The sequence below is a fragment of the Vigna umbellata genome, chromosome 11, assembly GCF_029865625.1.
Source record: "Vigna umbellata cultivar VRB3 chromosome 11, Vumbellata_1.0, whole genome shotgun sequence".
In the NCBI taxonomy this organism is placed as follows: domain Eukaryota; kingdom Viridiplantae; phylum Streptophyta; class Magnoliopsida; order Fabales; family Fabaceae; genus Vigna; species Vigna umbellata.
Window position 1 is genome coordinate 1712770 of NC_142175.1, and position 15903 is coordinate 1728672.

Here is a 15903-nt window from a genome sequence, read left to right on the forward strand (position 1 = left end):
AAACTTTCCTCAGGCTGCCGCACTACCCAGATCACCTTCGTGCCTCCACCATCACAGGATTTTCTCAAGCCGCAACTGCCAGCATCTCGTACCTGCAAATCAAACACAAGCACCCAAAAACAGAGAAAGCTGAATCGCACCACCCAAATCGCTAAGTCTTCACAGTCAATAATGCCGCAAGCCACCCTAATCTCGAACTCCATTTGAATCTTCATTCTCGCGCATCAGCCATGAATCATCCAAATCAAGAGCTTCATCGTCAGCGCGACAATCCTTGTCGCCGTCGTGTCTGGTATAGCGTTAAATGGTGAAAAACTAGTGTTGAACACTAGCCTCATTATGTAGGTCTGGGAGCATTTTATCTTCAAGCTATTGAGCGCAAGTTTGTACCGTTGAGAATCATATTTTACAAATACATTGTTGTTGGGCGGTAGTAGGTCATTATTGAGCGCAACTTTTGTGAGAATAATGGTGTTGAGTGCCAGAATTGTCGCTAAATGACACTTTTTGCTAAAGGTTTGGCACTGAGTGCCCCTTCTGAGTCTCAATTTGTATGTTGGATATACTTTTCTTCTTTAGTTATTTGAAATAGATTTGTGATGAAACTGATGTATGTTTATAATATTGTTTATGATTATTTGAGTTCATGATTATTGTTGTGGATATGTATATATGGTGATGGTGTTGAGAGAATTTCAAAGAAAAATTCTTTGTGATGATGATCTTATGTATGCGTTGACATTTTCCCAAATCACATAATTTCATTTGTTGGTGTTTGGTATAGCTTTGAATGGTGATAAATTGGTGTTGAGCACCAACCTCGTTGTGCAGGTATGAAACCATTTTAGCTACAAGCTACTGACTGCAAGTTTGTGTCATTGAGAATCGTATTTTGCAAATGTCTTAATTAATGTTAGGCAAAAATAGGTCATCATTGAGCGAACTTTTGTGAGAAGAATGACACTGAGTGCCAAAACTGTTGGTGAATTCCACTTTTTGCGAAAGGTTTTGACATTGTGTGCCACTTCTGAGTGCCAATTTGTATGTTAGATCTGGTTTTCTTCTTTGGTTGTTTGAAATAGATTTGTGATGAAAATAATGTATGTTTATAATATTGTTTATTATTAAGTTGATGATTATGGTTGTAGAGATGTATGATGATGGTGTTGAGAGAATTTCAACAAGAAATTATTTGTGGTGATGATCTTAATGCATGGATTGACATTTTAGGGGTTAGTAAGGAGGAATCATGAACTCTAATAACTATTTATATTCAAATGAAGGAGAATGAGTTATGTGATAAGAGTCGTAAGAGGTCTTAGCCATTGGAGAATTAGGTCCTAGGTGTGAAGGGGACTAACCTTATAAGTAGTAGGGTGATAACCCATTAGTTTATGACTCTGCATAACATAAATATTGTTACAAGTGCATGCCTACAATGAAGTCCAACGTTAAAGGCATGTATTCGGATAATTGAGACTAGTGCCAACTATTTGTGTGTATTTATATGATTTATTGTATTTAATCCATGTTTAACATATTTTTTATATGATATAATTGTTTTAGAATAACCTTTTTTATAAACTAGTCTACCTTGTCGTGTCTTTTATGTTTTATTGTGTTTGTTTCTCTCTTTTACGAGTATCACTTCACGATATGAGAAAATAAGGGATTGATGTTGATATGTCTCTGGTGGAAGATGAAATACACAAGAAAACACTAGAAAGGAGTAAATAGTCTTTTAAAAACTTTTCACAAATGGCATCGATGGGTTTTCAAAAGACTAACAAACAATGATATGTTCAGACGAAGATTTATCAAAAAGGATTTATAAAAATGTTTTAAAGAAGGAAGACACTAAAGCACAACTTTTAAATTGATTCACTCAACCTAAACTACATTCATTTCCTCCATAAGAACTTTTAAGGGGTTTCTCGAATCTTATCAAAGATGACAACGACTTTAACCCACTCTTGGTTGCAAGTATTATTACTACTCCTAGTCCCTAGTCAATATGACTAGTCCAAGTATTATCAATCACTCTCGGTTCCCTAGTATAACCTGACTAGTACAATATTAATAAGAGTGTTTCAATACAAACACAATTAGTGTTTGATTACAAATACAGATTGAATAAACTCTCATGGAGAGGATTAATACAACAATTTGTGAACTCGTGAGGTTCTTTCTCGTATGTTGAAAAGCATTAGATGATATAAGCTCATGAAGTTCTTTCTCTCTTTTCTTCTCTTCTCTTCTCATCTTTTAAATGAGGATTAGGCATTGTAAGCTTGGTGATAAACTTTAGAGAAGATATTCATTAACAGCTCTTTGTTCTTCTCTTTCATATTCTCTTTTCTTCTTTTCTTTTCTTTTCTCCTTTCTTTTGTTCTTTTTCTTCTTCTCTTTTATTCTTCTCTTCCTTTCATTCTAGAAGCATCAAACGTTGTAGGCTTGGAGATAAAGTAAAAGGCTAGATGTGATGATAGTTTTTTCATCACATTTTGTCTTGCTTAAGCTTGCTTTCATCATTTCTCTTACAATGAAGAGCATTAGATGATATAAGCATTGAGATAAAGTAGATTTGATATTTAATGATCTTTATTGTGTATACTCTCTCTCTCTTTCTCTCTCTTTTGTCTCTTATTTTCTCTATTTTTCACCTCTTATTTCTTTTGCTTCAACTTCTCTTTAGATAACCTTCTTTATATAGTCTTTCTTGAGAGGTGACGGTTGGAAATTTAGTTAATTTTAAGATAAGCTTCATAGCCTTTTTCGATAGCTTGATCAGACTCGAGTCTACGTCAGTAGTGCTTTTTCATGTGTAGTCCTTCTGGGCTAAAGGATTTGAAGAGACATTCTTATTTCTCAATGTCTCTTTGTTTAGAGCTTTCAGATAAAGCTTGGTATTGTCATTTCCTTCGTAGATAAAGAGAATAAAGCATGCAAGCACAAAAGCACTTTTTCATATAGTATTAAATGTTTTATTCCTTAAGGATTGTAAAGTACACTATGTGTTCAAAGCATTCTTGCATATGTCAACTTCATTTAATTAATGCATCGTTCAATGGTAAAACATACAACATGTATAATCATTAGATGATATAAAACATTAGATACTTCTTCAAAGGCTATAGTATTTAGTGGTTATACATTAGACAATGTATTATTTAAAACGCTTTATCTTTTCATCATGCATATGTCATTTTAGTTCAGACGAAAAGATGTTTGGATACTCTGTTAGGAGTTTTCTATCGTTTAGCGCTAGTTTGATTAATATTTCTCTTGATTAGATGTTTATCTTCTATCCTTGCTTTCTTTTTAGACATTCTATTGATTAGACGTTTATATATGTTTTTCAATATCGTTTAACGTCTTTTGTTAGAACATACAATTGCAAGATGTATGTTTGATAAAACGTTGTTTAAGTAAAACATAATTTTAGCTTTAGAGAAACACTTCACTTTGTAAAACCCTTTTTGTAACGTGTTGACCTTTTAGAAGACACTTTTTTGTATAAGCAATATTATCTTGAGTGTTATTTGATAAGCCTTAAAATTTGGGTTGTTAAACATTCTGATTTTTTTCTCAACAGAAGACGGTGATGACACAAAGTAGTATACATTTTATTTTGAAGATAATTGTATTAATTGTATTAATTATATATATATATATATATATATATATATATATATATATATATATATATATATATTGAGAAAGTTAAGTGAACTTTAAGTCTAATTCAACCCTAGAAAATAAGCTTGTAATGTGAGGTTTACACTTATTTGTATACTTTAAATTAGCCTTATCACTAGTAGATGTGAGATTTCCAACACACCTCCATCATGCTGAGATATATACACTCGAGCGTTGATGGGTGGTCAAATAGTGGCCCGATAGTGAAAAGAATGATATACCCAACGAATTTCGCTAGAATATGCTCTAACCTAACTTTAATACCATTTTAAGAAGTGAACTTTAAGTCTAACTCAACTCCAGAAAACATACTTGTATGGTGACGTTTGTACCCACTTATATACTTTAAATTACCTTATCTCTATTCGATGTGATACTTCCATTAGAGAAAATTTGTTGTGTTTTACCAATCTTATAATGTTTTACTTTATTTTTATAAGTTGTAAGCCGCTAAGAATAAAATAAGATGTTACAAATTTAATTTCAAATTATATTAAAAAATATCATAAATTATTTTTTATTTTATTTCTTTCGGTTGATATAATTAAAATTTGAACTCAATATTTTAATTAATTTCGTATACAAATTAATTACACATTTGATCTTTTGTCGAACGTAACTCTACTTCGTATACAAATATCACATGCATAAACTGTAACATAAATTTTCTGAATCAAGCATAAACCTAGAAACATGCTCTCTTTTTTTCTGAATCAAACATGAACTTAGAAACATGTTATGGAAAAGATAAAAAAGAAGAAATTGTGCATGGACATATAAGCTTTAAACATCCAATCGGAAATGGTTACATATAAGAAATTTATTGATTTAAAATGGCTTACAAGTCATAAATGTGATGGTTAATTCACTACACTGGTTATGACCATTAAAATCTTTCAGAAAATTGAATAGGTTAAGGATGCGTTTGAAGATGAGAAATAAAGACGAAGTCATTGATTGATTTAGCCATCATAAATGCGAGTTGATGTGTTCAACAGTACTGTTGTTGGGCTTAAAGGGCAATGGCGCTGATTTTCACACCAGAATGAAGTCTGTCTTTGCATCAACTCATGACACTTTATGATATCATCCTGCTAAAAAAGAGAAACACCTAAATGAAATAAGAATCTGCAATGTTAAAGATATAACCTTCCAAAATAGATTTAAAAGTGAGATTTACATTGAGTAAAATAGGTTTTAAATAACTTCAATATTCTATAAAAAAAACAAATTGAAGCATATATATATATATATATGAATCCCTGTTGATTATTACCTTCTGACTTTGGTTCAAGAGTCTCATAATATAAGCAATGTAAGTATCTGATGTTTGTGGTAATAAGTGTTGAAGAGTGCACCACAATGCAGATATGCCAAGAATGCTTGGCCTGAATTCCAGCATTTTCTGATCTGCAATACATATATGCAGTTTTTATTACTAGTTTGTAAAATGTTCACATCACTTTGTGGTGAATACAATGACTCAAGTTTTGAATTAATTTTCAACTATAGTTGGGTTGGTTGGTTTATAGTTAATTTAAATATAAAAAAACACTAAATAATCATATTAATCAATTATCAAAAGTTTTGTATTATGTTGTAATTGGTTCCATTTATTTTCAATCCTCAAAATTTTACATGAATTGTAAAATTGCAATCTTATTAATTATCAGCATTGCACCCATATCTTTTCTGATTAAGTTCCAGTTACAATATATTTTCATATTAGTTGCGTGTATATATACATATATAAACTACAGTCTATATCATAAAACCATACCCATCTTTAATTTATTTTTTTTCTATTCTCCGCTCATGGCATTTTACTTAAAAAGTATACATAAGTGAACAAAATTAATGTGAAAAAAAAAACGAAACTAATTAAGGACCTTTTTTTATTTAGAGTATATATTTCAAGTATAATTTAAAAATTGAATACCTTACGTTTATCTTCAAGTGTTTATAAAAAACAGTGAAAATAACTTCATCTTATTTTCACTATTTTATAAAATTAACCTTAAAATAAAAAAAAAGAGTAAAAATATGATAGTTTTCACAGATACCTAAAGTAGCTTGGAGAAGGAGTTCAGTGGCAGGTGAAATAAGCTTCTGATAAAGATGAGATTCCAAGAAATCGTTATCCACAATTTCCACAAAAGAATAACTGGTCACAGAGTTAAGGTGCCACCCCAATGCCTTCAATAGGATCAACTCCATCTTCAAAATTACACTTGATTCGAATGAGTAATTCAAGCCCTCCACCTTCAACATAAAGCCACAAAGAAAATTATTCAAATAATAATTAATTTTAAAAAATAACAATAATTAGTATATTTTATGAATAAAAAATTATAATTAATTTATAAATTAGATTTTAGATATCTAATATTAACTATCACCATTTCCACGGTAAAAGAACTATAATTAATAAATTTTGAAAGCAACAACCTAAAATGATTGATGCAGTATGGCAATGGATCACCTGAATTTCATTCATGGAAAGTGCTGACTTCTCATTGAACTTTATGGCAACTGATAAGCAAGAAACAGAAAGCAATTCAAGCATCCAGTATTTCCAATCCTGTTACAAGTAATCAATTTTCATTAACTTTTCTCAGATATATTCAAATTCTGACAAAATCTTGCAGAAAAGTGATGAACACATATCATATAAGCTAGAAATCCTTACATTGCTTTGACAAATGGATACAAAGCGATCAAGATAATTAACAGCCAAGAAAACTGTTCCAAAAGAAAGATTAAAGTGACTTCCACACTGCATACACATGAAGGAAAAAAGTTAAAGACAATTGATAAGTAGTGATGTACTTTCACACTGTGTCCAACATAAATGGAAAGAGAAAAGTACAGAGTATAGCATAAGGATGTTTAATAGTCTCAGAAATCATTTCCATTTCCTACCTACACACAAATGATTAAAAATGTCATATTTTAGGTTTATTGTAAAAAAACAAAGATAAACTGGCATTCATTATTTCTGCATAAACACATTTCTGAGATAGTTTTTCTGTAAGTTTTTAATTTTTTTTCTGTTTTTATAAGGGAAATTTCATCTCAGGAATATAAAATAACTCCACAAAAGCACCCCAAAAGGAAAAATACTGACCTTGACAAGCCATTGAATAACTCTACACCTAGAAACAAACAAACTGTTGGAGTGCAAGTACTTTGCATAATCTTGTTCTGGCAAAGAAGAAGCCTCCTTCTCTAGATACAGTGCAAAAGCCTCTTCAAACTCTTTGTTTTCATAACTCTTGAGTGAAACAAAGTCACCAACTTCTTCTTCAAAGGTGTTTTCAGAATTTGAAAGCCACACCTCATCACAGAGCAAATTATCCATGCATTCACAAACCATGAACTGAAAGCTAAGAACACTGACAGTAGTGTGTGTGATCACCCTTTTGAACAGCACAGATAACTCTAAGCTAGTGCTTGAATGGAGAGCTAGAAGGATCCAAAATCACAGTAAAACAATGAAAAATTTAAAGCACCTATGCTGTAAATCTAAGTTGATCTTGACAAAAGATGTCAGATGTTGTTTTGTGATGAAAGAGTAAAAAGAACACAAGAAGGGTTGTTTTTGTTGTGATTTATGATTGGAGTGGAACAACATGAAGGTTCTCTCAAAGGGTAAAACATGGTACTTGGAAAGTGAAAGTGAAGTTGTGTGATAGATAATATTACTATATATGAATGGTGGTGGGATTGAAGTTACAGTATAATACATTACTATTTATATATATGAAGATTGAAGATGATGATGGGGTAGTTAGGGATGGTACCAAATGGCAAGGAGAAGTTAAAGAGGGAAATAAAAAGAAGGACACATCCCTTATGAAATGGGGTAAATGCAAGAGTGAGTTTCTTGTCAATTTGTCACCCTAACCCTAATAGCGGGCGTGATTGATTGCACGAGGATGATGTTGTCCTTATGCATGTGCATGTGAGCATAAATGTTCATTTCTCTCTCCTGCATACTCTATATACAGTAAATGAATTGCTGCTAAGTACTCTGATTTTGTTTTTGTTTAATTTCTATAAATATATATTTTTTATGAAAATCTTCATTTACAGGCTTGAGGTTTGTTTTGTGAATTAGATTTCATTTAATATCGCTGAATAAACAAACAGACATACTTGATTTTTTTTTGGGTTCTCATTCTTGAAAATAGTTTATTTTAATTTATATTTATAATGTTTTTAATCTCTTTTTGCTCATTGAGGCTCCTCTATAAAACAATAATAATGTATAAAAATTAAAACATATTAAAATAGTATTAGTAAGCACTAGAATAAATTATTTTAAATATAAAAATGGCAAGGACTAAATGAATAATTATATCAAGTAACTAATTGATTCCTATGGACAACATTCAATGGGTCCTATGAAAAAATGAAAAGCAATGTTATTAGTTTGTGGGTGTACATATATAGGTATTGCTACTGTCTTTATTTCACTTTAATACTTAAAATGTGTTTAGTTATTATATATGCCTTATACGTACTAAACCTTAAATTATTTTTTGGATTTTTATACTTTTTGATATTGTATTATTTATTTGTAAGTATATTGAAAAAAATATATGGTTTTTTTGAAAAAAATATTTACGATGCCATAAATATATAAGTGATGAGATCCTTTGATGTTTCTTTATGAATTTACAATTAAAAGACACTACCGACAATTTCTTAATTTACTACTAAAAGACATTATCAGACAAAGTTTATTTTTATGAGTAAACATAGTTTTCTTATAGTTTTAGAAAAACTTTTATTTATGAAAATAACACTAATTGAAAATGTGTAGAAATGACCTTATTTTACATCAATTTTATTTTAAAAAAATAAATGCAAAAAAATATTTGATGAAATACGAAAGAGTTGGAGTTTTTAAGAACAATGTTTTGCATCAAATAGTATTTTTCTTTACAATTTAAAAAATACTTGAGTAAGCAAGGATTTAGGATGTCTATGTCCATTAAATACCAATATATATTATTCACAATGAAGTTCAATGTTTACAACTGTTTGCATAATTTTCAGTTTATTTTGATTTTTCATATCACTAAAATTCATTAATTCTCTTGTGACTCACCAATTTGTGCAAAAGTCAATATAAATCTTTTCTCATGCTTTCTTTCGGCACCTTATTATTTCTTTTTACACCTAAATTTAGAAATATATTTTGAATTGTACTATTAATAATTAGAAAATATATTTAAATTTGTGCAATCCAAAAAAAAAATTTAATTATATAATCATAAATTAATTTTCAGATCTGAACATATATTTTAAATTTTACACTCTAAAATAAATTTATAAATTATACGTTTAATACCTTTTCAGATCCAACTATATATTTTAGATTATGCAATCTTAAATATATTTTTTTATTATAAAATGTATTATTTTCAGATCCAAAAATATATTTTAAATTATACACTCTCAACTTTAGCTTTTCCAACATTTCCGTGAAAATGCATGAAGAAATATTATGGGTGAAGGAAGGAAGAACCTTCATTTTCGACCATCTTTTTACAATCAAACTCAGCCAAACCCTTTCTTAACATGCTCTTGCTAACACATTCTATCATTGATTACAATTTATTCAAAACTATAAAATCGAAAGAGAAACCTAGAGAAGATAACCAACCAAAATTTGTAATTTCCAATAGAAGATAAAGTATTCAAAAGAGCCTTGATAGTATTTTCCAACCTAGAGTAACCTTGCCCACTGGATAATCAAGTTGAGAGTCCAAGTTGCTGATTTACAGCAGTACACACATATTTCAGTAAACTCATCATCATAACAACATCTGCAAAGCATTATCTACAATGTGTGCTTGCATTCTCGTTCAATACCGTTCAACACATGTTGAACATGAATTCAATGTAAGATTCACATTCAACATGCACCAGGAAGCTCAATTTGTGTAAAACAAGCATACCACACATATTGTACAATGGTTTCAAACTCCAAAATTCCAGTTAGTCATGTAATCAACCCTGAAGTCACTGGTGTGATCACAACATAAAATGGAGTCTCGAATTTTCGACAGGTTGCCACTCATACAATACTAACAATTAGATGATGAATCTTGACATAACATAAACTCACAATCTATTGTAATTCGTACGATGAAAAACTGAAACCTGATCTTCCATCATTGGTGGATTTCAACTCGAGCTTCTGGTAAGGGCTGCAAAGGGTCCGAGAGTTTCATGTCAAAAACTATCTAAGGATAGAATAAAAATATGAGAGGTGATAAAAAATTGCAATTGATATATGACAGGCACATGCATAAGACTAACAAGTTTGTTTAAGTTCAGGTTGAAAAACTGAGAAGAGAAAAGCACCTGCTATTGGGATCATAATAGAATCCACTGATAGAGCCATCACTGCAAGAGAAACAAATGTAGTAAAATCCGGCTATAGTTAATCCACAATCAGTTCCAACATTCACAAAGTACTGTTCCTTCCATCTCTGCAACAAATAATTTAGTGTGCAATATGTAAAGGTTCTCATTTCAGATAAATAACTTTCTCAACATTATCATGTTCTGTTGGTGAAAATCAATCTACCATGAATATGTAAGGGTAATTGCTCAGATCCAAAGACTTGCCACCATCAGCCTCCACTTGACCCTAGAAAGTTAAAGTGCATAAGAAACAATGCATGTGATGCATCTTATAGGTTTTCCAAAACCTAAATTGTTACCAGTAAAGGAGAAAACGATGGAAATTTAGACCAGTGTCTTATATCATCTTCCGGTCTGAAAAAAATATAACAGAATAAAAAAAACAACAAACATAAGTTAACCAAAACAGAGTATATGTCCACACTAATGCATGGACAGCATTAGTACTGTCAAAATTAAGCTCCATGCTTGGTTTAAGAATTGATTGCACAATAACATACGTTGCCTCCCATTTGCCAGTGAAGAAAGTATAATTCTTTGTGTCAACAATCTCTCCTTCCCAAAATGTTACTACCTGATATAAATCATTAAAAGATAAAGTGAATGCCAGATGATTTTTCTTTCTTTCTAAAAAATGCCTCTAAGAAAAGGCAACATAGATATGTAATGAAAAAGCTGAAAAGTGAAAAATTGGTTGATTTACATAATATAGATACCATTCAAGAGTATTTTAGAAAAGGAAAAAGTATATAGCTAATGTATTCTTGACGAGAACATTGATGAGAAAGAAGTCATTCAAAGGGGAGTCACCACAAGTGCTAGAGCCAAAGTTCCCGAGAAGAAAATAAATTCTAGAAAAAAATGACACATGCAATGGAAAGGTCACAAGAGATACTACAAATACAAAGAACCCCTAGAGCGTTTAGTATGAGCTCATGAAACCTGGTTAAATGACTAGAATGAAAAATTATACTTTGTCTTCTAAAAATGTGACATTCAATGTTTAGTATCTTTATAAAATAAGCACATTGTTTGGTTCTAAGGATTAGCAGAGAGTTATCTTAGGGTAAGAGAGTATTAATAAGAATAATTCTTTTAGAGTGTTTGGTTGCAAACATAGCATAGCTTAGCAATCAAACACAAGTAATTTCTCATGTAGACCACATATTACACTTTAATTCATGTCGTCTCCTATTATAAAAGGAGGCTTACACCTTTGTACAATTCATTTATACATTATGTGAAAATCTAGAGCATTTTGGAGAGGTTACAGATCTATCTCATTCAAATCTTATCTTGGTTTTTTTACATTCAAGTGGTGATTCTCCATTGCACTTATCCTGAAACCTGTTTCAAATAGTGTGTTCTTCATTTCATCTTTTACATTTCCTTTCTTTAATTCCTTATTATTTTGTTTCATTTTCACAAGATTTAAACATCATATCCAGGGTTTCTTTTATCAAATGGCCAAAACATGCATTGTTCTAAAATGGGTATGAAAATCATTTCATGATCCACATATTTTGGAGTTTCTATATTGACTAGACATATGGTCAAATATATAGCATATTTAAGTCTAAGTTAACTTCACAAAAATGATGAGGATCAAGAAGGTAGTATTGTGCCAGAAGAAACAATAGTCCAAGAGACAACCAGAAAGCCCCAAGATCAGAGATAGCAAAATGGAATGTTGAGCTAGCAAAATTAGTTACCAAAACAGTGATTAACGTTTAACACAATGAATAATTCAAATTAAGGTACCAAAATTTAAAACATGCATATTTTCGAAAAGGAGAAAAATGGTTGCTTTTCTGTTTCATTTTTAAGAGAGACAATAAAGAAATTGCTTACTGGTGTATCTGCCATAGGAACATTAAGGGCTTCCATGGTGCCACACAAATACCCATGCTCTAGGTCACATCCTTGTATACGGACATTTACTCTCCATGCTTCATCCTTTTGTACACTCGAAACATTCTGGGTGCCAGAAAAGGCCTGTAAATTAAAACACCTTGAGTATATGCTATAACTGTGAAGTCTGAACTTCTAGTAAGATATACTGGCTGAAAGACAGAGATGCGAAAACTAATTGAGCTGAAAGTTGAAGCTGTGTTTTCTATGATTTCCTTTGTTCCAGTCACGGACAGTAAATGTTCTTTTTATAGAGTTGGTTTGAGATTCATTGAAAAAATATTTATCTATATAACTGCAAAAAGGTTAATGAAGTATAATAAAGCATAAAACATTTTCATCTTTTATATTTTGAGTTTATAAGAATTTGGATATGAGAACAAAAATTATATGATCTTTTTCATTTATGCAAATGTTGAGTCTACCTAATAGATTCAGATAGGTAGAATAACCAAATGCACAAACAAACATATACCATTACCATTGACATTCAATTCAATTTCAACCAGATTTACAGATAAATTCCATCTGGTATGGTAGTTGCTACATTCAAATTAACTCTATGATTAGCACCAATACCCAAATGATTATTCCAACAAATAAATTATATATAAAAAAGAATTCAAATTTTTTTTTGTCTTAGTCTCCAAATATTCTATATTCTTTCAGACAAAGAGTCGCAATTTCCAAATCCCAAACCTAAGAACTATTTTTCAACCAAATTTTTAAAGGGAAGTATGACTACCTGTCCCACGCCTAGGAGACTACAAGATTGGCTTGAACTCCTTCCCGAATTTGCACCTAACACAACATAATCAAACCAAAACTGAGATCACATAGTCAACATCATCATTACCGCAGCAACAAAAACTACACTAATAATACAACAAAGAACATTTTTTTGCCCCAAAAAATAAAAAAAAAATTATAAATTCACATGACAAAAAACAGATTACAGCAAGATAAGAAAATTTGTGGTTATTGTGTTACCTGAAACCTGAGAAGGCGCGGTGTTCTCCAGTACTCTGACAGGCATGTTTGTTGGATGCAGAGATTGCTGAGTGTGCGAATGCGATCAACTTTATTTTTTTTTTTCTCATCTAGAATGAAGTAAGAAAATGTTAGGCCCATGTTAACATTGAATCGTCTATGGGGTTATTTGTTTTTAAAACATAAAAAATATGTATCTTTATTTTTAAAGGAGATAGATATGACATTTATACTTGTATACAAAGAAATTCTCTTTTTCTGTAATCACAGTTTTTTTTCTCAAGTTATTATTTTTAATTAAATAAATAAAAATTATTTATTAAATAAAGAAAAATTATTTACAAAATAAATACAAAATATTTATAATTAAATTATAAAAATTATGTATATTTATTTTTATAATTATAATTTTATTATTTTTTGTTATAAAAAAAATAAACACATGTGCATTTGGTTTTACAAGTTTTATTTTAAAGAGAGGATATAACTTTTTCTTACCAAAGTTATCTTAATAAAATATTAATTATACGTATTATTTTATACATAAATTATATTTAAAAAATAAAAGTATTTATGATTATATAGTTTTTTAAAAATATTAAATTAAATTAATTACAAAATGTAACCCCTAATAAAATCACTAAATAAAATATTATAAAGTTTGATAATATAAGACACGTGTGCTATAATAACATAAAATATATATATATATATATATATCAATTAAAAACTATAAGAGTGGTTAAGGAACTCCCCTCCACCAAAGTTATATCAATACCTAACTCATTATTCACTCACACTAAAAGGTGATGCAAAAGAACAATAAAACATAAAAGAAAAGAAAACAAAGTAAATAAAGACATAAGACAATTAAATCACATCATATATCAACCAAATATTTATGAAATACAATAAATTATATACACACTCATAAAAAGTTAACATTAGACTCAACTATCCTATACATTATAAACTTAGAGTTATCAACCTATTACTCACAAGGTTAGTCCCCTTTACGTTTGTGACCAAATAGTCCAACGGCTAGGACCTCCTTCCATTCTCTTTCCCATTATTATTCTTTGTATGAGTTGAATGATTAGTAAAATATCAAGATACTTCCTTTCATATGACTATGCATACACTAAACATCATCACCAGCCAGAGATTTCTCCTTGAAATCCTCTTAACATTTTCAAATGTATTCATGACAAAATTCTCATTACCGCACACTCAATTATCATGCTTTCAAACTTACTTAAAAACGATATAAATCAATGTCAAAAAACCAAGAAGAAAGATAAATCAATCATACATATTGACGCTCAAAGGTGGCACACGATGCTAGACTTCTCATAAAAGGTGGCATTCAGCGCCAATCTTAATGCTTAACACTATTTTTCTCGCAAAAAGTCACCCTCAACAACACCCATATGTCGTTGAGCATCCTCAATATAAATTTCTCTAGAGCTAAAGTGAGAGATGACGCTCAACGGTGCCCTGCTACCGCTCACCGCCAAAGCATTAGTAAAATTAGGCATTCAACCGTCTAAAGCTATATTGCTTCTAAACTTACACAATTAAGCTTACGCTCAATGCCCAACTAGTACTGCCCAATGCTATATCAGTTTACAACAAACTCAAAATTTTTATTAAAGTGAACTTGGACCTGATAAATTGCTCAAGTTGGTATTCTTTTTTTAGAGAGTTGGTTCAACACGGTTTTTATATATTAAAAATTATACTAATTTGCTCAATTGTTCAGCTCTTTAGTTCTCTTAGTCACAATAGTCCAAATAACAATAAAACTCAATTCAATTCAGGCATAAACACTAATAAGATTCAATCAACATACCAACAACATCAGATTTATAAAACTCACAAACACTAAAACAATTGGTTTCCCTTATTTGAAAGACAACCAAACAACTTGATGACCCCTTAAAACACCCTTAAGCAACAAACTAAGCTATGTACAGTTCTTCCTTAAGCACTCTTAAGAGATTCTACTAATATTTCAAAAGATTACAAGGAGTTTAACCACTCTTGGTTTTACAACTAACCCAATAGTTATATAAGTTTCACTAGTCCTAGTATCGCACTAGTCCAACTAATTAGACCATTTAACTTCATTGAGTTAAACAACTAAGTGTTTTAATTCACTTATGAATATACAGACACAACAAAGGTGTTTTTACAAAACAAGTATAGATTATAATTCTCGTAGAGAGGATAAGTTTTCAATACAAAGAAATCTGAAGACTTGTAATAAAACTTTTCTTTTTCAAAGAAATTTCTAGACAATGAAAGCTTAAAAGAGAATGACATCGTAAAATTCAAAGCATTATTCTTGTTATCTTCTATTTATGTGATTCACTTTCTTCCGAAAAGATCCATTACTCATATGCATTGACTTTTCCTTAAGTAGGTAGCCTTTTGGTATGAAGTCAAATGTTATGTGTTTTTGTAGAGATAACTTGTACGGATGAGTAGAGCATAAAACACTTGAAGAAACATTCTCAGAATGTCTTCCTATCTCTTAACGTTCTTATGATCCAATGTAAAACATTTGAAAAAAGCTTTGTACTTTTGTGATCCACGCAGATAAAGAAAACACAACACAATAGACAAAAAAGTACTATTTGTACATACATTTAATACTATAGATGTTATTAATCGTTTAGGAAAAGTACGGTATACTTAATGTTTAAACCAGTTTTATTTTTAGAATAACGTTGAACATTTAGAATAAAATTCATATAATTATAACGTTTAGCATATTTATCCTAGACGGTTCATTTTATTATATATTACTTCATTAAATAATATTTATTGTTTTGGTTATGGGGCTGAGTCACCAAACTC

The 15903-nt window shown here is 30.2% G+C and overlaps 2 protein-coding genes across 2 annotated transcripts; both read right to left on the minus strand.

Annotated features, from left to right (window-relative positions):
* Positions 1–4542: 4542 nt before the first annotated feature.
* Positions 4543–7393, minus strand: CYCD7;1 (CYCLIN D7;1). The gene is made up of 6 exons (XM_088101444.1): positions 6827–7393; positions 6389–6475; positions 6182–6280; positions 5763–5961; positions 4976–5109; positions 4543–4793 (listed from the first exon to the last, which is right to left on the minus strand). Exons 1-6 carry the CDS (start codon positions 7073–7075, stop codon positions 4662–4664), a joined length of 900 nt encoding a protein of 299 aa, XP_087957570.1. The 5' UTR covers positions 7076–7393; the 3' UTR covers positions 4543–4661.
* Positions 7394–9363: 1970 nt separating this feature from the next.
* LOC124842583 (glucose-induced degradation-like protein) lies at positions 9364–13200 on the minus strand. Its single transcript, XM_047319099.2, has 8 exons — positions 13042–13200; positions 12797–12852; positions 11992–12135; positions 10641–10714; positions 10440–10494; positions 10304–10366; positions 10078–10205; positions 9364–9920 (listed from the first exon to the last, which is right to left on the minus strand). Exons 1-8 carry the CDS (start codon positions 13085–13087, stop codon positions 9842–9844), a joined length of 645 nt encoding a protein of 214 aa, XP_047175055.1. The 5' UTR covers positions 13088–13200; the 3' UTR covers positions 9364–9841.
* Positions 13201–15903: the final 2703 nt, after the last annotated feature.